At 31.8% G+C, this 26,312-nt stretch overlaps 3 protein-coding genes and 1 long non-coding RNA gene across 10 annotated transcripts; 2 read left to right on the top strand and 2 right to left on the bottom strand.

Moving 5' to 3' along the window:
• Positions 1–221: 221 nt before the first annotated feature.
• On the top strand, positions 222–712 carry LOC150027458 (uncharacterized). The gene is made up of 3 exons (XR_016520890.1): positions 222–285; positions 360–455; positions 606–712. It is a non-coding gene; the product is annotated as an uncharacterized LOC150027458 (long non-coding RNA).
• A 5,469-nt stretch (positions 713–6,181) lies between these two features.
• Positions 6,182–10,712, top strand: LOC137835053 (Lojap-related protein). 2 transcript variants are annotated; one of them, XM_068643389.2, is made up of 5 exons: positions 6,182–6,507; positions 7,464–7,590; positions 9,116–9,254; positions 9,337–9,425; positions 10,166–10,712. In XM_068643389.2, the coding sequence occupies exons 1-5, from the start codon at positions 6,265–6,267 to the stop codon at positions 10,285–10,287; spliced, it is 720 nt and encodes a 239-aa protein (XP_068499490.1). In that variant the 5' UTR covers positions 6,182–6,264; the 3' UTR covers positions 10,288–10,712. The 2 variants fall into 2 exon arrangements, with proteins under 2 accessions (XP_068499490.1, XP_090158577.1); XM_090302451.1 differs by having other exon boundaries at positions 6,190–6,507; positions 7,464–8,699.
• Positions 10,713–12,089: 1,377 nt separating this feature from the next.
• LOC137835052 (2-oxoglutarate (2OG) and Fe(II)-dependent oxygenase superfamily protein) lies at positions 12,090–16,987 on the bottom strand. 6 transcript variants are annotated; one of them, XR_016521118.1, is made up of 4 exons: positions 16,775–16,962; positions 15,160–16,231; positions 13,481–13,877; positions 12,090–12,760 (listed from the first exon to the last, which is right to left on the bottom strand). XR_016521118.1 is itself a non-coding variant. In XM_068643387.2 (4 exons), the coding sequence occupies exons 2-4, from the start codon at positions 16,199–16,201 to the stop codon at positions 12,665–12,667; spliced, it is 1,503 nt and encodes a 500-aa protein (XP_068499488.2). In that variant the 5' UTR covers positions 16,202–16,231; positions 16,775–16,987; the 3' UTR covers positions 12,090–12,664. The 6 variants fall into 6 exon arrangements, 2 of the variants coding, with proteins under 2 accessions (XP_068499488.2, XP_068499489.2); XR_016521120.1 differs by having other exon boundaries at positions 13,481–13,874; XR_016521119.1 differs by having other exon boundaries at positions 13,509–13,874.
• A 2,803-nt stretch (positions 16,988–19,790) lies between these two features.
• SR45 (arginine/serine-rich 45) lies at positions 19,791–24,695 on the bottom strand. The gene is made up of 12 exons (XM_068643392.1): positions 24,328–24,695; positions 23,804–23,881; positions 23,311–23,399; positions 22,595–22,641; positions 22,433–22,513; positions 22,176–22,341; positions 21,859–22,084; positions 21,709–21,777; positions 21,481–21,600; positions 20,977–21,040; positions 20,859–20,893; positions 19,791–20,045 (listed from the first exon to the last, which is right to left on the bottom strand). Exons 1-12 carry the CDS (start codon positions 24,525–24,527, stop codon positions 19,967–19,969), a joined length of 1,254 nt encoding a protein of 417 aa, XP_068499493.1. The 5' UTR covers positions 24,528–24,695; the 3' UTR covers positions 19,791–19,966.
• Between the last annotated feature and the right edge of the window lie 1,617 nt (positions 24,696–26,312).

Here is a 26,312-nt window from a genome sequence, read left to right as displayed (position 1 = left end):
TTAAATATTTACTAACTCTTTTCATTGATGATATAGGCATCATTGGCAGTTACTTGTCTTATCAATGGTTGATAAGACTGTTGTGTGGTTCTGTTCCCTACACAAGAAGATTCCCACAAAATTTAAGGATATCATTGATACGTAAGTATAGTATAAACTTAACTTTGTATGTTACTAATTAACCATCTACTAACGAGGTTTTTTGTATTAACCAGTTCATGGCGTGGATATAACATCCTAAAAGGTCGATCCAGTTCAAATAATTTGAACTACATAAGAATAAAGGTTTGTAATTTTTTTCTTTCTCTATTATCATTGTTTATCAATATACTAACATATTACTTTTTATTGAATTATAGTGTAATAAACAACCAGGAAGCTATGAGTGTGGCTATTACATTATGCAATGGATGATTACCATTATAAGACTAGGTGTTAAAACTGGTTGGAAAGAGGTACTATATATGTTAAATCATTTTTATAATTCTTGAACACACACACACACACACACACACACACACACACACACACACACACACACACACACACACACACATATATATCTATATATCTAAAAACTAATTTATGTCAACTTTGCAATGCAGTTATTCACAGAAGAAACACCAATGAATGAGGAAGGCATTTCATATGTTAGAGATTCTTGGTCCACATATTTCATTAATTTTTATAACTCTAGCATAGGTAAACAATAGTGGTTTTATTATATGTAATTTGATCACTTGTAAATGTACATTTTGATGATTTCAATTGATTACTATATTTCTGTATTTGTCTGGCTGGGTTTGATCATTATGCAGGTTATTAAATTATATGGTTTCTGCACAATACAAACTGCACTTAAAAAAAACACTATTTACAAATGCGGTCATTTACCAAGACTGCATTTGTAAATGTGAATTCACTATTTACAAATGCGATCTTGGTAAATGACCGCATTTGTAAATGTGATTTATGAATGCGGTTTTTACCAAGACCGCATTCATAAATCCTAAACCCCTAACCCTCATTCCTCATTCAGAATAATATACAAATGCGGTTATTTTAAGTAACCGCATTTGTAAATTCCAGATTTACGAATGCGTGCTGATCAAATGCGGTTCTATGACCGCATTTGTAAATTTAAAATAGCCGCATTTGTTTTACATTTCTAATGCGTGATGATCAAATGCGTGCTGATCAAATGCGTGCCTAATTTTCGTAATATTTCATATTAAAATATTGGCACTTATGAGTATTAATTGCTAATTTACATATAAAATCATCCATAATTTATGAATATATATATATATATATATATCTTTATACATTTTTTATGATCTTTAATTGAATAAGAGCATTTTATTTCCAAATTTGGTGTTAATTGCAGGTTTCTAGGGAAGAATGGAAATTCAGACTAAAGAAGAATGATATATGCTAAAAGGAGAAAATTGGAAGGCTCATAACACACAAAAGAGAGAAAAAAAAGTCCAACTTAACAAGGAGAATGGAAGGTGCTAGAAGTAGGCATGGCTAATTCTACCCTTTGGGATTTGGAGTAATCTGCTCAAACTCTTATGCATTGAGGTGACATTTAATGTGATATAGTATTCCATTCTTGATTGATTATTGGTATTGTTATTTTACTTCTAAATTTCTGTGACAATTGAGAATCTTAAATCTGACTGAAAGGTATTTTTAGAGTTCTGACCTAAACAACTATACTTAACATATTTGAATGCTAGAAATAGACTTGAAATGTTAATTGCCATTAACGTTCGAGTGTGTAGTTGATTTTATAAATATGCGAGAAATTGATATCTAGGAAACATTTTTAAGAATTTTATATGCGAGATATCAATATAAATGAATTTTCTACGGGCATCAATTTCGATCAAAGAACTTAATGTTGACATGCTAATCAAAATACATGAGAGTGAGAGAGATGAAACTTAATCCCTATTTTTCCAACTTGAAGCAATCAATTTTTTGTATGTTTTCTTATTGATCATTGCCAACACAATCAATTTTCAACACTTTTTTTATTGTTTTGTTTTATATTTAGTGATTATTGTATTTGATAATTCATTGTTCCTTGTGGGATTGATATCCATCCTTAGGGACAATTATTACTTCTGACAACGCAGTGCACTTGCCGTAGAGAGTCATTAGTAGGTCGACTTATCTGTGCTTAAAAGTAAAACAAATCAATTCCCCATGGCGCCTATACTCAGGTATACACAGTTCACCCGAGGTAGGTCGACTTACACAAGCTTAAATAAATCAACAAACAAACAATTGAATTACAAATAAACACACTTACATAGACTTACACCGAGCTAACTCATCTTCACAGGGCGTCTATACTCGGATGACTCTATTCATTCCGATCTAGGTCGTCTTACCATGTGCTAAAACAAACAATTCAACAACAAATTCATCTTCACAGGGTGCCTATACTCGGATAACACTATTCATCCCAATCTAGGTCATCTTACCATGTGCTAAAACAAACAATTCAACAACAAACTAATCCCACAAGGCGCCTACGGTCAAGCATACATACTTATGTCGAGTTAAGTCGACTAACCGTGTGCTAATTCAAGTAGATCAACAAAACTAAATGCATCATCTTCTAAGAACAAATTTATCATTAGGTGACCTCATTATAAAACTCATTCAAGGAAAAAAGAACATCACCTTAACCATCACATTGTTCAAAAAGAAAGCATTAAACAAGAATATTTTAGCTAAAATACACTAACTAATGAATAAATTAATGAATAGAAAGGGAATATTTTTAAAAAATTAATGAATAGAAAGGGAATATTTTAAAAAAATTAATGAATAGAAAGGGAATATTTTAAAAAAATTAATGAATAAATTCTTTTACAATAACTAAAAATGAAATTAGCTCTAAATTATATTTTTCCCTCATAGCTTTAAATTATACTTATCCAGAATGATTCTAACTTATATTGAATAAATCATATTTATAGTATCATTAATAAATTTCTCTGTAAAAAAAATTAAGCAAAAAATATAAATTAATTTTCAGAAATTAAATTAATTTTTAACATAAATTAAAGTTACCAATTTTATATTTACAAATTAGATTAATTTTAGTTTATAAAATAATTATTTTATTTTCTATTAAAAATGTTTTAAATAAGAGGAACCAAACAGATTGGACTGTTTCTTTAAATGTAATAATAATAATAATTAACGGAAACATAAGTATATCCTATTTTTTAAAGTTTGTTGTGTTATTTTTTTTATAGATGCTAGCAGAAACACAGCCACAATGTTGTATATCCGTGTTTTCTTTTTTACTCAACTTTCACGATGATAGAAATAAAAAGGAAAAAATAAAAAATAGCAGGTAAAAGAAAATTGATGAATTAATTAAACAACCACTTTGTCTTCTTCTTCGGTTTGTGTATCTCTTTTTTATCAAATTTTTTCTCTTCTTCCATGGCTAGTTTTGGGATCGGAGAGTGTGATAATGTTCACGTTAAAGTTAAGATTGACTTGATGGTAGATACAAAAGAATAATGATTTTGAAGTGAAGAGAGTGATTAAGGATGAAAGTTATTTTATTTGATATGTAAGATTTGGTGTGAAAAAGTGTGAAAACGTGTGAGAATGTGTTTTCTCTTTCATAAACAAGACAACAAAAAGGGAGCTTAAAAAAAAAGACTTTTTTTTTTATATTTTATCTTATCTCTCTTTTTTAAGGAGGGGCTCTTATTGAAACCTAGGTTGGCAGTTCCTAGCCCCCCCGCCGTCCGCAATGAAGGAAGCACTCCACTACCTTCGAGAAAAATAGAATCCAAGCGGTCTAAACCCCGGGACGGACCCCAACCGAAAGAAAGGTACTAGACCGACTAACGACAAGCGAGATAAAACACCTGAGATATATTCTTCTTTTTTTTATGCACTATCTTTCTAAGATGACTCATAGACCTTTACATATTCGAATTCTATATCATTGATCATTGATTCGAAGCTCGAGTACGGTCTGTGCATCGTTTTCTTTTCCTGTTGTTACCATTCAATTTTCTCTCAAATTTGGTTCAATTTGAGCGATTTTCTTGTCATTGCACTCCAAAAGTACACACCTAACAAAGCAATGAAAGATTTTTTAGTTTTTTTTTTCTTTTATATGAAATTTTTGGATCCTGGTTTGCGGGCAAAGCTTTTATGCTTATCGTTGCTTTGATCTATTAGATATTACATAAGTTGAAAGTTTGGTAATTTGTATTTAGTTTATTATTTTATTTTTTTCAACTTGTTTGTCCTGAAAGACGCAGATTCAATTGATATGGTGATAAATTCTACAACTTCCAATATACAACCATTGCATAAGGCGTTTGATGAACATGAAAGTTACTCTAAACTTGAAATGGGAAGATCTTGAAGAACATTACCATCTGCATTATGTTTTGACATTGTTTGCTGCTCCAATTTTTTTAAGCCTTAATCTTAATTTTGATAACATTCAACATTACACTCAAGTCAAAACAAAATTTAATATTAAAAAAAATAAAATGAAAATATAAAAAATTAATATAAAATCTTAATAAAACTATCAGTGGTGCACTTGTATAATTTACATGTCTTCTCATATAATTTAATATTTATTAAAATTACATGAATACATAAATAATTAAAATGAAAAATGTGGATACACAGGCACATGAGTGTCAGTGTTCCCGCAAGTCTATACCTATATATAAGTGTTCCCGCAAGTCTATACCTATGTATAAAGGGGATTCCCCACTATAACTGCTCTCAAATTTTTTCCTATTTTATCTTTAGATTAATATTTGATTTTATTTCAGTATTTTGGGCATTACATCATTTCTTATTTTAGTGTTCCCGCTAGTCTATACCTTTATCTTTAACTTTAAGTGTTCTTTGACTCTGAGGGACATTGCTGAACTCTTTGGTGAGTATTTGTGGTTTTAATTTGATTGCTTCCATGTCAAACTCGCGGTGCCTCTTACGTCCTGGATCTCTCATTGGCTTCCTCTCCTCTTAGTGCCTTATAAAATGAGACGCGTCTCTACTTCGAATTTGGGAAGTGTAAGGAGGAGGAAGCAATGGTGGTTGTTGTTGTTGTAAGGGACTGAGACGGGTGAGAGTAGGAGAAGAACATGGAGCGTGAAGGAGGAGGGTTATGAGCATTTTTTTTCTTTGGAGTCGAAATCTAAAAGAGAAAAGGAAGTGGATGTAACTACTCCTTCGTGAGAAGTGGATGTAACTGGTGAAAACTACTTATGATAAGGAAGTGGATGTAACTGGTGAAAACTACTTCTTCTAAGGAAGTGGTAACTCATGAAAACTACTCAGTCGAATGGAAAATGACAATATAGTCATTCAAAATCTCACGTTTCCTAATATTTATTTCTCTCTCATCAAACAAACACTCCCCTCATTATATGCAATTAAAAATAAATTATCTCTTTCAATTTAAAATCGTTGCTCCATTTATTTCAAATATTTTATAAATTTATTTATCTCTCATAAAATAGACACTCCCTATCATTATGCAATTAATTTTCAAAATAAATTATTTCTTTCAATTTAAAACAGTTGCTGCATTTATTTCAAATATTTTTTAAATTTATTTCTCTCTTATAAAACCGACTCTCCATCATTATGCAATTAAGTTTCAAAATAAATTATCTCTTTCCATTCAAAACGGTTGCTATATATTTTTAAAAATAAGAAATGACGCAAGCCCAAAATATTGAAATAAAATCAAATATTAATAAAGTTGAGAGCAGTTAGAGTGGGAAATTCCTTTATATATAGGTATAGATTATTGAAATAAAAAATATTATTAAATTGTAAAAATACTTTTATTAAAAATAATTATAAAAGTAAATATTTTTTATTTTGTTGTAAGTAATTTTTTATCATATTTTTTTATGGAGAATTATATTAAATTTTAAAAAAAGTAGTTATTTAAAAAAATTGGGACTTTTGTTTTTTTTCAAATTCAAATTTTTTTATATTTTTTAAAATTCAAATTTTTATTTTAAAATAAATAATCATTAAATTTATTATATTTTAATATTATAAAAAATAAAAATAAAAATAAAATATGTAAAAAAAGTAAATATGTACACTAAAAAAATGTATAAAAAAATCTGTATATAATGTTATAGATAAATGAACGAAGTTAACATTAATACAGCGACACCCTTACTCTGTTCATTTCCCTATCTGTTTCGTAAATATCTCTTTTTGCCACGACAAATGCTACCATCCTCCACTGTCCTGTCTCTCGCCGGTGCCGGCACCGTCGTGATGGTAGCTTTTTCCGGCGAACTGGGTAATCTCGAAACCAAGTGTTCTTCCCGACCCAGAAAGATTTTCAGCCGTTCGTGCATAAAGGAGCTTCCTTTACAGCAACACACCATCAATGGTTTCAAATCCAAGAAGCGAAACTCAGTTTCGAGCTTCGCACTCGGTAAAGAAACCGAAGACAACTTTTTCTCGGTACAATAAATATTATTCTTTGCAATTTCCCTTTTTTTTTAAATTGTTGGTTAATTTAATATATGCATAATAATATCATGCTTAAAGTGCAGTTACAGTTTGGATAACATAGCAGCACTTTATAAATCTTCTGGGTTGAGTTTGAATTTTGGGTCCAAGGGAGAAAAAGACTTAGATACAAGTATTCTGTCTTGTTTGAATTGGAACTTTACCTTATTAACTAACAGTATGTTGATTACCAACCTTTATTATGACAATTAGTGATGTGAAACTCCAATTTTGGTTGGAAAACATCATAGGTACCTAAGGAACAACTAAGTTTTGTCTTCTCTGAAGATTGAGGTATTGAAAATTTGAAAGCTTAACTTTATATAATGTTGACTTAGGCGTGCAATTACTTACTTTGAAGTTTTCAATTATATAAATTTAGTACCCCTATTTAACCCTGATTTTGTTGGAAAAAAAAAAAAACTGCTTTCTGAGGAAAAAAGAGAGGACTAATCTCCATGTCCTTTATCTTCGTGACAACAAGTGAACCTTGTCATCTTCACCACATTTCTTTTTCCATTCCCCTCATCACTGGTGATCCAAATATGGTGTTAAGGAGGATTATGTAGGAATTTCATTCTGTTGTTATCAATCTTTTCTTGCTTTGGTTGTGTTGATTCTTTGAAGCAATGCTATTCATCACTATATATTCAAGTTTTGAAAACAGTGTACCTTATGAACTCACTTGGATGTTAACTGCTAAAATTGAGAATATAGAATCCAGTGTCTTTTATAGGACTGTTTTACACAATTTATTTATTTGTGTGCTGAATGGATTTATAACATCAAATTTCAACTGACTCCCTTTCTAATGAAATTTTAAATACTTCTGTAAAGCTAGTCATGTGAATTGCGGTCGATGATCATCATTAAGGGCACTTAAGTAACAAAAGTTGTGTACTTTGCAGGATGTAAATGAAGACACAGATGACATGTATGACGATTTAATTAATAAGTATGGAAAAGTGGTATTTAGTAGAAAAGACAAAAAGCCTGCTAGCGCAGAGATTGATGATGATGCTGAAAGCCTGTCATGTAAGCTGAAAAGAAGTTTTATCAAATAATTTATCTCCACCTTGTTTACATTACAATCTGTCTTTTCCAACCTTTTGGATTATATCAGGTTTCTTTAAGAAGATTCGTTTGTCAGATTATCTGAAGGATGATAAATAACAGAAGAATCTTGTAAAGCAATTTAGGAATAACAATATTAAAAGTATGCAGGTTGATTTGTATAGTTTATAGGTAGGCATATTACTTAGAGATTGAAAAATATATATACAATTTTTGGAGGTTAGGCAGTGATAGAAACTTGGTTATTATGGTGTGCTTAAGTCACACGTTGAGTAATATGGAATGTTTGGTCGAGTATCTAAGTGTTTTGTTCTTCCCCACTTAATTGCTATCTTTTGAGGTTGAGTTTCCAAGTTTTTTCTAGTACTATCAATTGGTATCAAAGCTAGTCGTTGGTGTCTCATGAAGGGCTACCTACGGTTGGTTCTGACCAACATGGAGTTGAATGAAGTACTGTAGAATGAAAGCAGCGATACGTCAGCTCTTATGAGTGGTGCTATAATAGGAACTTGGGTATTATGGATCTTCGGTGATGTATTGAAATGCATGGTTCTTTCCCCTTAATAGCCTAGTTTTTTAGGGTGTGTTCCCCATGTACATAGATACATATGCAGCTGTAAAACATAAATTTCTGGTAGAAAAAGGTTTTGTATAGTTGTCTGGCAGTTTTGTAACATAAATTGAGAATAAAGGTGGGATAAATTAATGCAGAAGAAACTAAGAATATTCTGCTGTCGTGGGGTTGTAAAAGGAAGTGGATACCCATAAATACCCTGATCTGCCTTCACCTTTGGTGGGTGATTGGAGCCTCATTTAAATAAACAACCTAAGCTCCAACTTTGTTACTGGACTAAGCTTGTTTGATATTTTGAATTGTTTGACATATCTATATGTTGATGAAAGATTTTTATTGATATGGTTGTTTAACTGATAAATGTAATTGTTTCCATGTGTGCTTGTGAACAAATCATGCTACTTAGCATGCCTCCATGGCCCCTCTCCACCATATTCCTGTTATGCTTTGATTGGGCCATGCACTCAGTTCTATGTCATTCTGACTTAATTGATGAGTAAGTAGATTCTGTTTGTAAGAATATTACTTCATATGTGTGAACACAGTTAATCTATAGTTTTAGAACATTAAACATATACAAAGAAATTTTCCTGGGACAATTTTAATTTTATTTAGTACTTGAGTGAATTTTCTTTGTGTGTGTTTCTAAGTAGAAAATCCTCTCTTCTAAGACCTAATTTGTAAATATGACTTCTCAGTTAGGTGCATTGCTTTTTACTTTTTTTTTAATTGCTCTGTACCATGGAATCCATCTGTAAGATCATGTTATTTTTTTCCTGAATACTAATATAAGTGTGTTCAACTGTTAGAAAAACTAGTTCAGTTACTTTCTGCTTATACAAAACTATTTAAAAGAGGGAGAAATATACCGAGCCTCAAGTACTATCTAATTGTTAAGTGTCATATTTATAGTTGCTGTGGAATTGGCTACGGTTGCAAGTGAGGTTAAGGCAGCAGATATTAAGGTCTTGTTTGTGAAGCCACTTGTTTACTGGACCCGATTTTTTATCATAGTTACAGCATTTTCTCGTCCCCAGATCGATGCTATCGGGTAAGGAGGGCTTTGTCATTGATATTTTATATTGAGAAGGCAAAGTTTGAGAATCTCATTTTTTGTTGATATTGCATTTTAGGTCTAGAATGAGAGATCAAGCTGAGAAGAAATATGGAAAATTTCCAACAGGAGATACAAAACCGAACTCATGGACCTTGTTGGACTTCGGTAAGTGATTTTAAATTATAATAGCATAACCTGCTAATAGAAAAAAAAAATTATCAGTTAAGAATAAAGCTTTACGTGCCAATGCCATCGCATTCCAACCTCCCTTTAAACAGGTGCCATGTAGTGCTGCCACTCAAGTTGTCCCAGATGGGTATTATTTTACTAAAAAACATGTTTCTTAAGTTCTATATTTTAAATTTCTACCCAGTTTCTTTTATGATGAAAAGAAGAAAACTTTTAGAAAGGGAGGAACTGTATTTTCTTGAAGGATAAAATATCCACTTGAAAATTAACAAAGAACAGAACCTGCTGCAGAAAGCAGGAGTACATCAATACAGTAAAGCCCTTTAATTGTCTGCATTTACCCCGAAGAAATCCCTTGAAGTTGGCTGTTGCACTTCAACAAGATGTATAAAAAATACACCTGCAAATACAAAACTTGTTAAATACATTGTACTCCAACATGATGCATAATCAGAAGCCTAAATACAGCATACCTAGAGAAGATTCTACCCTCTTTGATCCCACCACAGCCGGTTTAGCCAATCACCGAAAAATTGTGTCCGAATACAAAAAGCCTATATAAATGCACAGCTCAAGAGTTGACTTGGCCTATGCGTGTGTCAGTCAATTAATTAATGGAAACAGTTGCTTCACTAGTTCTGGATTAGGCTTGGTTTGGTAATCTTGTTAAGTACTGTCTGATCCTGGTTGGCCTTGGGATTGTTTATTGGTTACAGGTGATGTTGTTGTACACATCTTCCTTCCCCCACAAAGAGCTTTCTACAATTTGGAAGAGTTTTATGGTAATGCAACACCAGTGGAGCTTCCTTTTGAAAATCAACCACCATTTCGCAGTTGACAGCACCTTTGATTTGCTGGTAATTGAGAAAACTCAGGATGATCAAGATATTTATGACCAGCTTGGAGAAGTCCACTAATCACTGTCAGCTTTGGTTTGTTCATGAGTTATCAGCAGGAGACTTTGAGCATTCTTTTAGCTGGGATGAGAGTGGAGAATCACTCAATGGGGAAGCGAAAAGGCACAATTTCGCTGCATTCGGAAGTCTTTTTTCTGAATTTTTACATTAGAGTGGTAATTCCTCTAAAAAATCTTTTGCAAATGGGAATAGAGACAAATTGTTGATGCCTATCTTGAAATTTTATATCGGCTAGTTTGATTAGGTAGGGTTTGTGAAATCTTGTATTCTTTTTCTTCTATATTTAAAACAAGAAAGAGGACAAGAAAATGATGATTTAAAGGAACCTTCTACTCTTCTTTTCCTATTTCTTTGGACTAAAAGGTAAAATTTCCGAATATTTTATAATAGTTATTAGAGTGATCTTGATCTATGTATTTGAAGGTTGGTAAACGAGCAAGCTTAAAAGTTTGTGAAGTTGGTTAAAATTTTATTGACTTAGCAAAATCATTAAGAGAACAAGTTTTGTTACCTGTTGCAGGTTTCAAGTAATTAATACATTAAGGGTTCTTTTGGTAGTTAGGATATGATACAAGGAAAGGCTAGAGAATATAATATAAGAAAAGCAGGATAAACGTTAATCATATCTAATATTTGTTATGTATAGTGACAAATACTAAATAATAATAAGTTATTGTGTTGAATGGTAGTATAGTAAAGATGATGGTGATGATTATTTAGTAATGACAACTATAACAAAAGTAGTAATATATTATGATAATAACAATTTAGAGAATGAAAGTAGTAGTGATTGTTATGATAACCATGGTGATATATTTATGATAAAATAATAATTTTGATAATGGAAGTAGTAATGATTGTTATGATAATGATGATGATGATATTGACAATCGCAAAAATAGAATGGTGACAACACAATGATAATTATTAAGATGACAAAAAAGTGGAGATGATGTATATAAGGTTGGTGACACCAACAATAAGGGTGGTGAGAGTAGTTACAAGCATGAGAAGGATATCAAAAACAAAAGATAATGATGACAAAGGTGTTATACTAATAGTAGTAGTAGTTCTAAGGAAAGTAATTGATTGGTCTGAATGGAAGGAAAATTAAAAAATTATATTGTATTAATGCATTAAATAATTGATTACAAATATGATATTATAATTATCTACTATATCCTAATTATGAAAGGAAACCTAAGCAAAAGACTTAAAGCTTTAAGGTATTATAACTATTCAAACTTGTTGAGGAATTTGATCAAGACAAAAAAACACTTCAATAATTCCATTATTTAGTTGAATGAACTGAAAATTAGTGTTGCATGTGACTGAAGTGACATAATTTTATCTTTGAAACAAGAGGTGCACTGAAAACTGAAGTAAGAATTTGACTCAAACCATTGTAAAGAATTCTCATCACACTCTGAATGTTGCACTAACTAAATATTCGGTTTCATAAAAAAATTGAAATAACAGTAAATTGAACACAACGTGATGCATGTTCTCTCTGCTGAGATGTTGGGAGTTGTTTAACTTTTGTAGACGTTGGGCTAATAGAACTTTTTATAAATATTTTTGTAATATTTTAATTTAAACAATTTTATCTTCTATTAAATTAATTTCACTGTTTAATAAGATACGTACAATTTCTCTACTCAAGTAATCCTATAACCCTTCAACTAAATTATAAGGCATAAAACAATAGCATAACTCCTCAAACTTTTAGCCTAACAAATTATTTAAATTTTGTATTTTGTAAATTATACTATTTTAAAGTAATATAAATACAGACACTGAATGAGAATGAGATAATGCCTCTTGATATGCCCAGCCTCTAATTTTTCACAATAATGCAAAATAAGTAAACAGGTCAAGCTATAGCTGAACATGGCACAAAATGCAGCTCTATCTACAATGAAAAGAAAAGGCTACAACGCTATCTCACCACATAAAGCTATCATGTTTACACTTCCCGGTAGCTTGACATAACTCAAGGATAGAAAGTTCCAACCAAACTTGTTGCGATTTGACAGCCATTGCATTCCTCCAGCTTAAAATAGTTGCTCTATTGATCTGTAAACTGTATTCTTCATTTTATATATGGTTGATTGATAGTAGCATGCAAAACCTCCATCAGCTTTAGAGCTGAGTCTACCCTTCATTTTGATTGGATTGGCGTCTAATAATCCAAAGGTCTCTAAGAAATGTACAACAAACATCTATGGAATTCAAAGCAGCACGTTTCTTTCATTCATCTGTTTCAAATGTTGCATATATAGACACCAGGCATAAAACCTAGCTACAAATAGGTTCAGAGCCCTCTTGATATAGGCCTATCTTCAGAACCTGATCATATATCGCCCATACGTTGGAAATCAGGGGGACTGATTCCTGCAAACACCAAAATATGAACATATTCAGTTAAACTTATTTTGTTAAATTAACATAGAGAGTGGACTCCGTAGATGCTAGTGGACCTATACCTAAAACAAATGCATGAGAATAGTGTGCTATTCTACAAAATCCTAGAATCAAGGCAATGCATATCATTATATTAAAGTTACACTACCACAACATTATTTCTGGCTCTTCTCTCAACCACTTATCATTATATAACTAGATTTCAGGTGCCCATCAACAAGCTTCCGCTCTTTGTTTTTTTATTTTTCACATTACATAACCTCCGTGCTTTATGTCTCAAACATTGCTATGTAACATATGGGAATTTGGTTCATTCCAAGTTAAGTAACCAATTAAACACAAAAGGAAGTGAAGGGTAAAGGACCACGGGCTCACAGTCTTTCAACAAAAGGATATTTCAAAGGATTGGCAATCTCCATGGTTCTTTCAATATGTAATTAAAAGTGCTTAACATTCATGATGTTGCTAATCATAGCATTGAACACGCTGATTGGGTAATGAGGATAAACTACAATTGTGTAAATTAATCATTTATGTTAAGCTTCAGCTTCCCTTAACCTTTTCATCACCCTGAAAAAATTACGCATATTTTCAGCTTTAGATACACTACAACTATTTTACCAGACAGTTTTAGATAAAATGAAGCATGTGAATAGCCATATGGACATGAAACTTGCAAAAAGGAGTTACAGTTAAAGTTAGCCGAGTGTTGACTAGCCTGTCTGAGTTTTGATGGGCTTCTGTCCAACCAGGTTCATATGCTTCAAGAAAACCCAGCTTTGCCTTGTTAGGTAAATCATGAGGATGGACAAAAGGAACACCAAGAGGCCACCCTATCTCCATTCGTATATTTGCACATGGGCTATCTACACTGTGAATGTGACTTTCACATTCCTTGAGATTACAGAACCGCAGCTTGATGCCTTTCTTATCTGCAATATCCTGTACCCTTTCTTTCAAAACTCTTTGTGCCTCCAGCCTTAACCTCTTGGAAGGTGGCAAGGGTTTGCTTTTGGGATTTTGCTTCCTTCTCCGCATCAAAGTCTTCATAGATCCTGTACCAGCATTTCATCGATCCAAGGACCTGCTGTTAAAAACTTTCCACTAAGGACTACACTCAAAGTAGAATTGACACTAATTCATTCTCAATACAGTCATACCCATGAAACAAAAAAAATTGAAAAACCAAAGACGGAAATTTTTGTTTGAACTTCAAAAAATCAGGAAGAGAAAAAGCTACATTTCTGCCAGAAAAATAATCTAAGTGCAAACTTTATGAATTCTTGACCTTTTCCTTATTCTTAAGCAAATAAGCATTTTCACAAAAGCTCAAAATAGAATTGATATTAATTCAATCACAATAAATCATACTCATGAAACAGAAAAATTCTCAGTTCTGCCAGAAAAACAATCTAACTGCAAACTTCATGAATTCTGGACCTTTTCCTTATTCTTACTTAAGCAAATAAGCATTTTCACAAAAGCTCAAAGTAGAATTGACACTAATTCAATCACAATAGAGTCATACTCATGAAACGGAAAAATTCTCATGAAACACAAAATATGGAAATTTTTGTATAAACTTCAAACGATTAGGAAGCGAAAAAAGTACTGTTCTTCCAGAAAAACAATCTAAGTGCAAACTTTATGAATTCTGGACCTTTTCCTTATTCTTACTTAAGAAGATAAGCATTTTCCCAAAAGCAAATGAACATGTTACCATCTTATCACCTAACTTGTGTTGGGAGCTGATACACTACAAAAGATAAAGTAAGGTCATATTTGAGAGGCTTGGTCATACTATATGATATAAAGAAAATAAAGTTGTTTTATCATTTTAATTTAATTTCCTATTTTCTCTATATAGTAATATTCCTGAGAATGAGGCAATATTGGGATTTTCAATTAAAGGAAAATTAAGGAAACCATCATGCACTCATGCAGTGTGTAAGATACCTACATCCCTCACATTTTATTTTTTTTATCAGCATATCCCTCACAAAAAAAAGGATAAATGTTCCGCACATTCTTCTAGCAGCCAAATAATTTGTTGTGACATTCATTCCCCACCCAGCAGGAAAAAAAGAAAGCTTTAAAATTCATTCTAGTTCCTTGAATGACTAGGAGAGAACGGAATATAATGTGTTTCATCACAATCTAAGTTGAAAATAGAAAAAGGAATGATAACTGTTCTCCAAATTATTAACAGAACTCTTGAAGGCTAACGATATCTCTAATTAACACAGGCCTCATCCAAAATTAAGAATGTTCCTAAATGAAGTTTTGAGGAATACAAACAAAGTGACTTGTCGTCGTCCTATACTAGTATACAACAAACCTTACAAAAATATAATTAGAATGTGACATACCATCATGAGTTGGTTGGAAATTGAAGCACTGGAAACTAGGCCGGTTAAAGAGATGATCTGTTGGATGAGATCTTTGCATAAAATCATCCACTGGGACAGGAAGCTGGAACTGAGCTTCAATTCCAAAACCTGCCGCTCGCATTTCAGAACAATCCAAGTTGGTCATTGATTTAGGCAAAAGTTTGAATGCTAAAGAACATCGTCCATACATATTAGCCTCCATATTAATCTCATTTTTGTGCAATGCAGGGTTTACATATCCTGCAGTTGCTTGATAAAGAGCAAGCCCTGGATAAACAATAGCTTCTTGAGGTCCCAGATCTCCATCCACAAGAATCCATCGGCCTTGAAAGTCTCTTACATGTAGACCTGCCCTGTCAGACTTGACAAGTGATAGCAAACTTTTATCAACCTGGTGATCATGGTCAGGATACATAATCAATTGGCCATCCTCTTGAGTAGTTATATTATGATGCTGTGGCCCCTGGAATGATGGCCTTCCGTGACAGCAAACAGACAAGACTGAAGATGAAATTTCCCTATTTCTCAGGGGAACATTATCCAGTATTTCTACAAATGGAGAGCTGCGCAAATTCAAATGGTAACTAATTGCATCCAGAATATCCCTTGCTGCTTTTCCAAATAAGGCAAATATGTCTGGCAAACCTGCTGGGGTTAACTCAATGGAATTATTAGGTTCTGAAGGAGTCAATCCAGGCCTATAGTCATACGTTTCTTGCCACAAATGAGGATCTGCGTAATAACCAGATGTTTTGCACCACTCACGAGACTCGCTATTATGGATTATATCTTCAGGTGGGTATGTTTCCCTTTGATGAAAATACAGGCGAGCAGATTCTAAACCAGATCTCAGAAGAGCACCGTCGCTTGCTGGAAACTGGATGATGACCGCAGAAAACTGAGCCAGAGATTGTGACAAAATTGAAACTGATATTTTATAAGAATCAGACGGTAGCCCGTCGGAAGGGACTAAATCACTAAGCTTCACACGACCCAAAGATTGCAGGCCACTGCCAGCCATGAAATCTCTTACTCTACCTGCTACCTTAGTCTAGACAAGAAGAACCAAGCAAACTTTCAGCACATGAAAAAACAAAAAACAGAAAATCTGACAAATTCATGTGCAATGCTTCATCCGGAAATTTAGACTTGTGAGCAAAACAACAGCACAAAAATCCATATGATCAAAGGCAAATTCAGGATAAACTGGGAGCCAAACCAATGAAACCATCATATGAGTTTTCAAATTCTGACACCACAGTGCAGAAAAAAGAGAACATTAAATTGAGTTCAGATAAAGGCAAAATAATAGCAGGTCCAAAGCTCTGGCTCGGACCTGAATTATCAATTCTTCTACTAAACTACTAATGCATGAGACACTACTACGATCATACACACACTGCATAAACATAGGAATTTGACTGTATCAATAATAGCCAAATGAATATTTGAAATTGAATCAATTTCAGTAAAATTGGAGATTAATAAAGCTCTAAGATATTGACAAACAACAAAATTAGAGCTTCAAGACATTGAATAAAATTATGTCAGAAGAAAGTCTTTTTGTATAATTCTGTGATTACCCAAATTTTACCTCGTTGTGTCTGTCTTCTTTACCATTCTGCAAGTATTCAACTTGTTCAATTTCGGAAGCAGTGATCGCGAAGAGAAAGACCAATTTGGGAATGGATGTTCTTCGAACGAAGCTTCAAAATGGAAAACCTAAACAGAAAATGGCTGGAAAAACTGAAACCTAGAGAGAGAAAGACACACGGTGGCACTGGCAGATGACGAAATGTATTGGGCCGAAATATAGTTCCAAGTTTAGATGGGCATTTCTTCCTCCACCCCCACTGATTTAATCCTGCACTTCCATGAGGATAGTGAAATTACCATTTTCATCTTTCTCACCCCTTCTTCATCTTTTTTCACGTGTTGTTAATTGTAAGTTAGCATGGTTAACGCCGTGTGTAAAATGTTGTCATTCTGCAAAACTTGTTGCATGTTTTTGAAACTTTTTTTCCTCCCATTAAAATCTTTCAAGCTTCATCATCATCCCGAATATAAATGCATAACTCAAAATATTTTTCTTTTATATTTTTTATTCTGCAATTTAGAATAAAAAAGTATCAGGTGAGAAAACAAGAAGGAGGAAGAAAAAAGAAAAAGATATATAATGAATACGAAAAAACAAAAATATCGTAAAATGTGTCAAATGATATTAGACTCGATCTCTTAAAACAATGTTTTGAGTTCAAACCTTGTAAATGAGAAAAAGATTGTTGGGATGAGAGACTTTTTTAAACAATGATGAAGATTAGTCATAAACAAAGTTAGTATAAATTTTATATTACTGCCATTTTTTAAGAAAAAAAAAGTGAATAACACTTACATTTATAGGTATATATGTATCTATTAAGTATTAATTATAAATGAAGATAATTAAAGTTTTTACTAGGGAAATGTAGGTATTTTACCCAATCTAAATTTTACTCCCTTATTTCTATTTTACTCACCTCTTCTTCTTTTTTTCTCTTTATTCTTTTTCAATTCCTCTCGTCATTTTCTTCTTCTCGTCTCTCTCTTCCTCTCTTTTTATCTCTTCCTTCTCCAATATTACTTCTCTCTATTATTATTGTTATAAAAAATGTCAATATTTAATGTTTAAATTTTTTTTTCTTCTGAAAAAAAAAATCGTTATGTTTAAAAGACGATTTGAAAGAAAAAGTTTAAGAAAATGATATGTAAGATTAGAATAAATAAAATAGAAAGTGTCCTTAAAATTTATGAGAAATTTATGTGTGATGACTGTAATTAAAATTATATTTTTTTAATTGATAAAAAAATAAAATAAAATTTATTCTTTTATTTAATAAATTATTGAAAAAATAATTTTATTTACTTATTTATGAATTATAATTATTTTTAATTAAAATATTATTTTGGGATAATGTGAAAAAAACGCGATTTATCGGAACATATTTATGATTATTAGAAAAATTATTTAATATCTTAAATATATAAATTTTCTGAAATATTTAAAATTTAAAATAAATATAAATTCAAATTATTTAATGTCTTATTTAGATAAAAATTTAAATTTTTAAAATATTTAAAATCTTAAATAAATATAAATCTTAAATCACTTAGTTTTTTATTTAAATAAAAATATGAAATAAATGAAATTTTAAAATTATTCAAAATATAAAATAAATACAAATCTTAAATTATTTAATATCCTATATAAATAAAAAATATGAAATAAACAATTTTTTTAAAATATTTAATGTTCTATTTAAATAAAAATTTAAAATATATAAAATTTTAAACAAATACAAATTTTGAATTACTTAATGTCCTATTTAATAAAAATATGAGATATATAAAAAATTTAAAATATTTAAAATTATAAATAATATAAATTCTAAATTATTTAATATCTTATTTAAATAAAATATAAAATATATATAAAAAATAAATATTCAAACTTCTTATAAATATAAATTATAAATATTTAATGTCCTATAAAATAAAAATATGAAATATATAAAGTTTTTAAAATATTTAAAATCCTAAATTAATGTTCTATTTAAATACAAATATATAAAAAATTTAAAATATTCAAAATTTTAAATAAATAAAAACTATAAATATTTAATGTTCTGTTTAATTAAAAATTAAAATGAACTTATTATCAAAATCAATTATATTACAATAAACATCGATTTCCCATGAAACAAGCTAACGGATTATGAGCCAACAAATATCGATTTAAAAAAAAATACACAACATTGATTATTGATACACAACAATATCGATTATCCATAGAAAACGAAGACAAAATCAATTAAAACAAACTCAACATCAATGTTTGTCTTCCTGTGCATGAACATTTACCACTAAAGATAGCAAATCTTTAATCACAAAATCACAATTTTGAATGTGAATAAACAAGGATGGCGAAGTAAAACAAGATAGTCCAACCGTCTTTTTTTTCCTCTATTCTTCATAGTGCATTGTGTCAAGATAAATAATAATCAACCAGATCTTTGACCAAGAAGGTTTACCCTTCCCGATTCTTCTTTCTAACTTCGTTTTTACGTTTCACTTTCCATGAACAAATTTATAAAGTAATAAACATGTTAGGCCAATACCAACTAACCTAGTACAAATCTTACTAAAAGAACAATTAGCAAAATTTAAAATGCGACTTCCAGTACTAGTTCAAAAATTTAACCAGGTTTCCTTCAAAAAGTATAAATATTAACAAACAATCTTAATTTTTTTTTTTAAACTTGAAATAGCTCAACATATCTGGTGGCATGTATAGCTTGTTTTCTCAAAATTCACCTTCACAAATACATCATGGTCTGAATTGACATTAAGTCATAATAAAGTCTTAAAAAAAACATCATATTATTGTATCAAGATAAAGTCCTGCATTTCGTGTTAATGCTAAGAAACCAGATCACATTGAACATTTACTACTTTATTCGCATAAACATACTCAAATTTCTAAAGAAACTATCATTTACATGGAATTCCACAAAATTTCTAGAGATTATGCATTTTTTTAGCAACGAAACAAAGTAGGGTGGTTCAAACGAAAATGAACAGAAGGATTAGTTTCCCAAACAATTTTAAGTGCTAATAAAAAAAAATGTGTTAATAGACAACAACGAAAAGTAAATATATCCCAATCACATCGAGCTAGAACTCAGCTGGTACTACAGAATCTCGATAAATACACATCAACAGGAAGAGACAATAGATGTACATGAAATATCTATGGTTTGCGAGCTGGTGGTGGTGGTGGTGGTGAACTGCTGCTGCTACTATTGCTACTTCCTCTTCCTCTCAAAGGCCTACCCATTAGGAAATATATTTACATTAGCAAAGTACTGAAATGAACTATATTTACATTTCGATACAACAACCAAAAATTATAGAAAACATCATAGCAATCACCTAGGCAGTTTCCAAGTTAAACTTTAAAGCCAACATTGCTTATCAATATCCTTATAAGAAAATCTACAAATACCAAACTATTTTAACAATCCAAACAGTTTGCTCTTGAGACACGCACTTGAAATAATTATCTAACATCTAAAATCTTATTGCTGAAAAAAAAAACAGACCGAAGAAGAGAAAGTGATAAGATTTCCGGAAAAGATTAGTCAATCCTATTTACACGAAGCATATTTCAGTGTTTGCTTAAGATAGCATCCATGTGCCATTTGTGAAGCAAGGTGACAAATTTCAAGGCCTAAATACGGAGAAAACAATTGTCTGACAGGAATCCAAACCATATATCAGTTAATCTGCTTCCATATTATCTTACATACTAACTTTTGACCTTTCAATGGAGCAGGTGATGTTTCATTTATATGATATTTCTATGCGTCTTTTTTAAAAAACAAATTTTTCACCACGCAAAATTTTTAACAAGAGGGTCACCAGTGAAAATATTAATAAATTATTTTAATCTTGCTTTAAACCATAAATTATTTAAGTAATTTGGAAGTTGGTAAAGAAGAAAAACACATCAAGCAATGGATCAATGCAGTGAAACAAAATCACATGAATCTTCCGAAGTAAATCAAATAATAAATGTTACTGAAAGAGACAGGAATCAACATATTTAACAAGACAACATTATACCAAAATAATATAATTACCTTCTTGGGCTACGACTCTTTGATCTACGGGAAACCTGCCAAAGTTATGAAGGACTAAGCCATAGACTATTCCAAGTAAAAATAACACCATCCATATAAACAAGAAAAGAACACATACCTTGCGAGGACTTGGTGAATCTGAGTACGATGATGACCTCCCACGCCTAACAGGTGGCCTACCTCTGTCAAGGAAATAAAGTTCACAAAGTGCTCAAATATTTTCAAATTGCATTCAAACATACTATAAAAGAATAACAAGAAACTTGGAAAACTTCTTGTGTATTCTCTAGCATACTTTGTAAGACGTTGATGAACATTGAAAATATTCTCTGAAATAACATTTTTCAACAAATGCAAGTCTAAGGGCCAAGCTAAATTTCATCAAGAGCATGTATGATCAGTCAAAAGGATCTGGATAACAAAATATCTACCAAGTCCAAGCATTACATTTTCCATTCGCATTAACCATCTCATGATTTTTTCCTTCAATCTAAATATCCAATTATGCAAAAAGCAAACAAATTGCAAAATTTAAGACATAATATATGGAACAAAAAAGTATACAGCAGCTCATTTTAACAACCTGACTACTGAAACAAACAAAAGCATGAAAGAGAAATACCTGCGAGGTGAGAATGACCTTGACCGTGAACGTGCCGACCTACGTATTGGAGAGCGAGTGCGTCTACGACCAATTGGAGACCTTCTAGGAGGACTGCGAGCTCGTCTAGGTGGTGGTGATCTAGAGGAAAATTTTCATTTTTTTTAGAAGGCAATCAAGGGAAATATGTACTGTCTATCACAAAATGCAAAGTTATAATTGATGGAAATAACTATTAAAGAAAGCTACCGGCGCCGAGGAGGAGGAGGAGGTGAACGTCGTCGCCCTGGGCTTCCACGCATCCTTCTAGGTGAGATCCTAAAGAGGTTATATATAAATTAGTAGACCAGACTATAGAAACAGTTAACCAAAGTATGTGTTGCAACTTTGAAAGCCAACCTTGCAGGGGATCTAAGGCGTCTTGGTGGAGATGGAGAACGGCCTCTTCCAGGGGACACAGGCCGCCTCCTAGGAGGGGTGTCTCCTCCACGACGATAAGGAGAGTCTAATCGGCGACGAACAGGAGAATCTGCACGGCGGCGAGGAGAATCTGGTCGTCTTGGAGATCCAGCTCTTCGAGGTACAGGAGACCTCCTCCGTGGTGAAGGAGGCTTTCTTCGAGGAGCTGAAATTGAAAACTAAAGTTCAATATACATAAAAAAATTACCAGTATGATAATTAGAAACCAAAAAATGTCCAACACATCACATATATACATTCTCTCTGACGCTTTGGCCCATCCTTGTCAACATCTGCACTGGCATTATCAGTCCTGGGGGTGTCTCTCTTTGGAGCAGCGACAGAAGCCTTAGGGGGTGGTGAAACTTTCTGCCTAGGAGGTAAAGTAAATCTTGCCTTGATGACATTGCCATCTATTTGGGCCTGCATTAAAAAATAAAGGCTTCAATTTATAAATGTAGAAGCCAGCAAGCTTGATTACGGAAATCATTCCACACCAGTCACAGAAACCTACACCATCCATGAACAATAATGCTTTTTCAGCATCCTCTCTTGTCTTGAACTGCACATATCCATATCCCTTTGGAAGATTGACCTAGAAATGAGATGAAAGGAATGAAAATTCCATATCGCACTAAATTCTCTAACTATGCTGTTAAAGTAAATATAAACTTACGGTTCGATCCATTGCCAACTCCACACTTACAACCTCACCAAAGTTACCTGAAAAATAATGCACAAGGCTGGATTACTAAAAGGTCAATAAAAGTGGATAAGAGCACTTCCAAGATATAAATATTACTTAAAGAATTCTCTGAATTACTGATATTAGTTCCTTAAGGTCACTAACATGCCTCTCAATTATGCAATAAGATATCAGGCCAATATGCCTTAACAGTTGATAATATTAATATTACAAATATTGAAGTCTCGATGATTGAAAATAAGGTTTAATGAAGCCACATAAATAAAAATGAAACATAAAGGGAAGTTGCACTGGGCTTAATTCATAGATGCTACCCTCATGAGACATTGCTTACAGTCCTTGGACCAGACCGATTAGCTAAATTGCAAACAATATATTCCCAAGTATTTGGCAAACATAAGTAGCCTACATATTGCACTCACAATGTAAAAGCTACATAAAACTAAAAGGTAGGAATAAGTAATTAATAAATCTTTTCCCAGGTATTTGATTACCACAAGTAGCCGCCTATATTGCATTCACAATGTAAATGTAAGATAAAACTCGGTAGTAGAAATAAGTAAATATGCATTGTCAATTAATAACTCTCTTCCCAAGTATTTGGCAACCACAAGTAGCCAACATATTGCATTTAAAAAAAATGTAAATGTAGGATAAAAGTAGAACGTAGAATAAATTAAACGTACTGAAAATTTCCTTCAAATGACCCTCATTGACATTTCTGCTGAGCTTTTCCACGTGAAGAACAAGTGATTCTCGTACAGGAGAAGGTTTCCTGAGTTCAGACACCGGAGATAAGTACATAAGCAAGAAGTTCAAATAACAAAAGTGAAGAAAGATGTGAATAGATTAACTTTAGAAGGATCACATATAAAGAACCCAATAGAATTTAACATTATGAAGTGAAACACCAAAGTTTAAATATATTATTATTACAATGATCTGAAGTATCTGGACAAAAGGAACATTAGACTGTTAATGCCAGAGAGAACATAAAACTCCTCAACTTCGTTTTCCCAATACTAATTTACACCTTACCGAGTTGTTATACCATGTTAACTTTAATAAGGAACACATCCCAACTTTAACAATATTGACAATCCCAATAGCATTCAAATTATACATTGAAATAATAACTGACAATATATCCAATAACTATAACAAGTAAAATCAAAATACCTTGGGGGAGGTGAAGCTCTCTTGGACAGAGGTGGAGGCGACCGACCACGCCTAACTGCTGCTGCTGCTTCAGCTGGACTGTAGGACAAAAAAATGAAAAAAGCAGCACTATATCACAGCGCAAAACTCATAAAACACAAACAGCAAAAAGAAAATCGAAGAGACCCTTGTCAAAAGGTCCACAACCCCACAAAATCAAGATTTATAGAATCACCACAAGCACATTGCAGCCACAATTGATGCCAGCATACATACATACACACATCAACCATAATTTAAAACACTGACCATTAATCCTCTTCACAAAAGGAAAACAGAATGAACAATAAACATGACCGCAAGACTCCATTAAACTCAATTTCCACGTATCTTTACATCACACAGCACACAAAAGTCAACACCGCAGGGGAATAAAAGATAACAATAAAGATCTAATAAACAGCTAAGAGAACAGCGTATGCGTCGGACACAAATTGTAGAATGTCGAGTTCCTTCGACGCTCCGATCGAAGAAATCAACGGTACCTTTTGCGCTTCTGCGGCGGAGGGCTGCGGCTACGGGAGCTGCGGGAGGGAGAGGAGGAGGAGGATGAGAAGGATCTGGAGCGCGAGGGAGAACGGGAGCGAGAACGAGATGAGCGAGAGGAGGAGGGGGATGAGGAGCGAGAGGAGGAGTCGGAGACTGAACCGGAGGGAGAGCGACGACCTCGCCCAGGTTTCGCCATTGTTGCAGAGAGGAAGGAGGAAACCCTCTATAAACCCTAGCTCCTCCAAACCAAGCTAAGGTGTGAACGAAAACTTGAAAGAAATGAAAGATAAAAAGGGAAGGCAAGAGAGTGAACAATGAGTGTTTGATGACACGAGTGAGTATAGTGTGTATCCCTTGGTTAGAGGATTTTCTAACTACCTTTATTACACAATTAAATAAGTTTAAATAAATAAAATGATACACATAAAATTATAAATAAGTAATTAGGTTGATATTTAAATATATAATTCTAAAACAATAACATTATACATTTTACATACAATTTTAATGCTGTATTAAATTATAAAATTATACAAAATAATGTAATATTACATAAAATTATATTAATTTCTAGAATTATATTACATTAGAAATTATCAAATGATTAAAATTATATTATTATATTAAATTATGAAATTATATTTTAATATATTATGTAAAAATTATAAAAATTAAAAATTATATAGCTATAAAATCGTGTAAAATTATAAATTTCAATAATTTAAATAATAAAGTATTTAAAATATTATTTATGTAATTTAAACAGTAAAAATATTTAAAATATATTATTTACTAAACTAATTTATCATGGATTGATATCAAATTTTACTTTACTTTATGTGTTTTTGTATATAACAAATTTTAATTAAATAATTTTATTAGACTTTTATTTTCTTATGTTTTTATTTACATTTAATATCATTACAACATTTTGCAAAATAAAATTTTATTTTTTCATTTTTTTAATAATTATAATTTTAAATTAAAACCGTCTCATATCTTATAACACATTCTCTTCTTGATGATTTTTTATAAGACTCAAAATTTAAGTCCTATATATTATTTATAACTTCTATACTAAATATTACTATTTTTAATATAAATTACTATATTTATTGTAATTTTTTATAAAACAATGTAAATGAAAGTGAAACAAAATGAAAGTTAAGAAATGGTAATATGTCTAAAAATAGATGGAAATTATCATCATTTTTAACATTTTTTTTATCTTATTTCTACACTCATAAATACCAAAGCTTATATTCATTCATCTTTTTACCTTGTTACAAGGATACACTACAAGAAAAAATGGTTTTAACGGAGCTTTATTTTTATATTATCAAGGATTAAAATCTTTGTTAATTCATTTATTCAAGATTGCAATTTTCCCCACCAAATCATTCTTAGAGAACGTGTTTCCAAAGGTTTTTTTGAACCCCAGAAAAGTTAGTATTTAACGAAGGTTTCAAAATCTCCGTTAAATATCATGGGTTAAAGAACCTCCGTAAAATACTATGAGTTTCAAAGTCTCCATAAAATACCATGAGTTTAAGAACCTCCATAAAATATCATGAGTTTCAAAACCTCCGTAAAATACCACATATTCTAGAGTTAGGGATTTGTCAGAGATCTACTACAAATCCTCTCCAACCTTGACGTTTCTTAATCATGAATCAAGATTGACTTGGCTTAGGCTTCAAGAGAAATCTCCTTCTTCCCAAACATGGTGCATGTTGGCTTGAACCATTTCTGAGCAAAAACTGGTTTCTTCATGTTTAAGTATGTTAATTCCCTCAGTCCTTTGGTCTCTGGAATCCTTTTATGTACTGTCTCAATCCGCTCAACATATGTAAATGCGCTCAGCGTTTTGAGTGTTTTCCATGGAGTTTGCTCTCTGGACTTAATCCGCTGAGTCATTCTACATGTGTTGGGTAGATTGACTTTGTTGCTTCGTTCATTTTTGCTTGTTTTTTTGCAATAA

This window comes from Phaseolus vulgaris, chromosome 5 (assembly GCF_051622355.1).
Source record: "Phaseolus vulgaris cultivar YP4 chromosome 5, ASM5162235v1, whole genome shotgun sequence".
In the NCBI taxonomy this organism is placed as follows: Eukaryota; Viridiplantae; Streptophyta; class Magnoliopsida; order Fabales; family Fabaceae; genus Phaseolus; species Phaseolus vulgaris.
The sequence above is the reverse complement of the archived record's forward strand: the minus strand, read 5'-3'. Positions and strand labels throughout refer to the sequence as shown.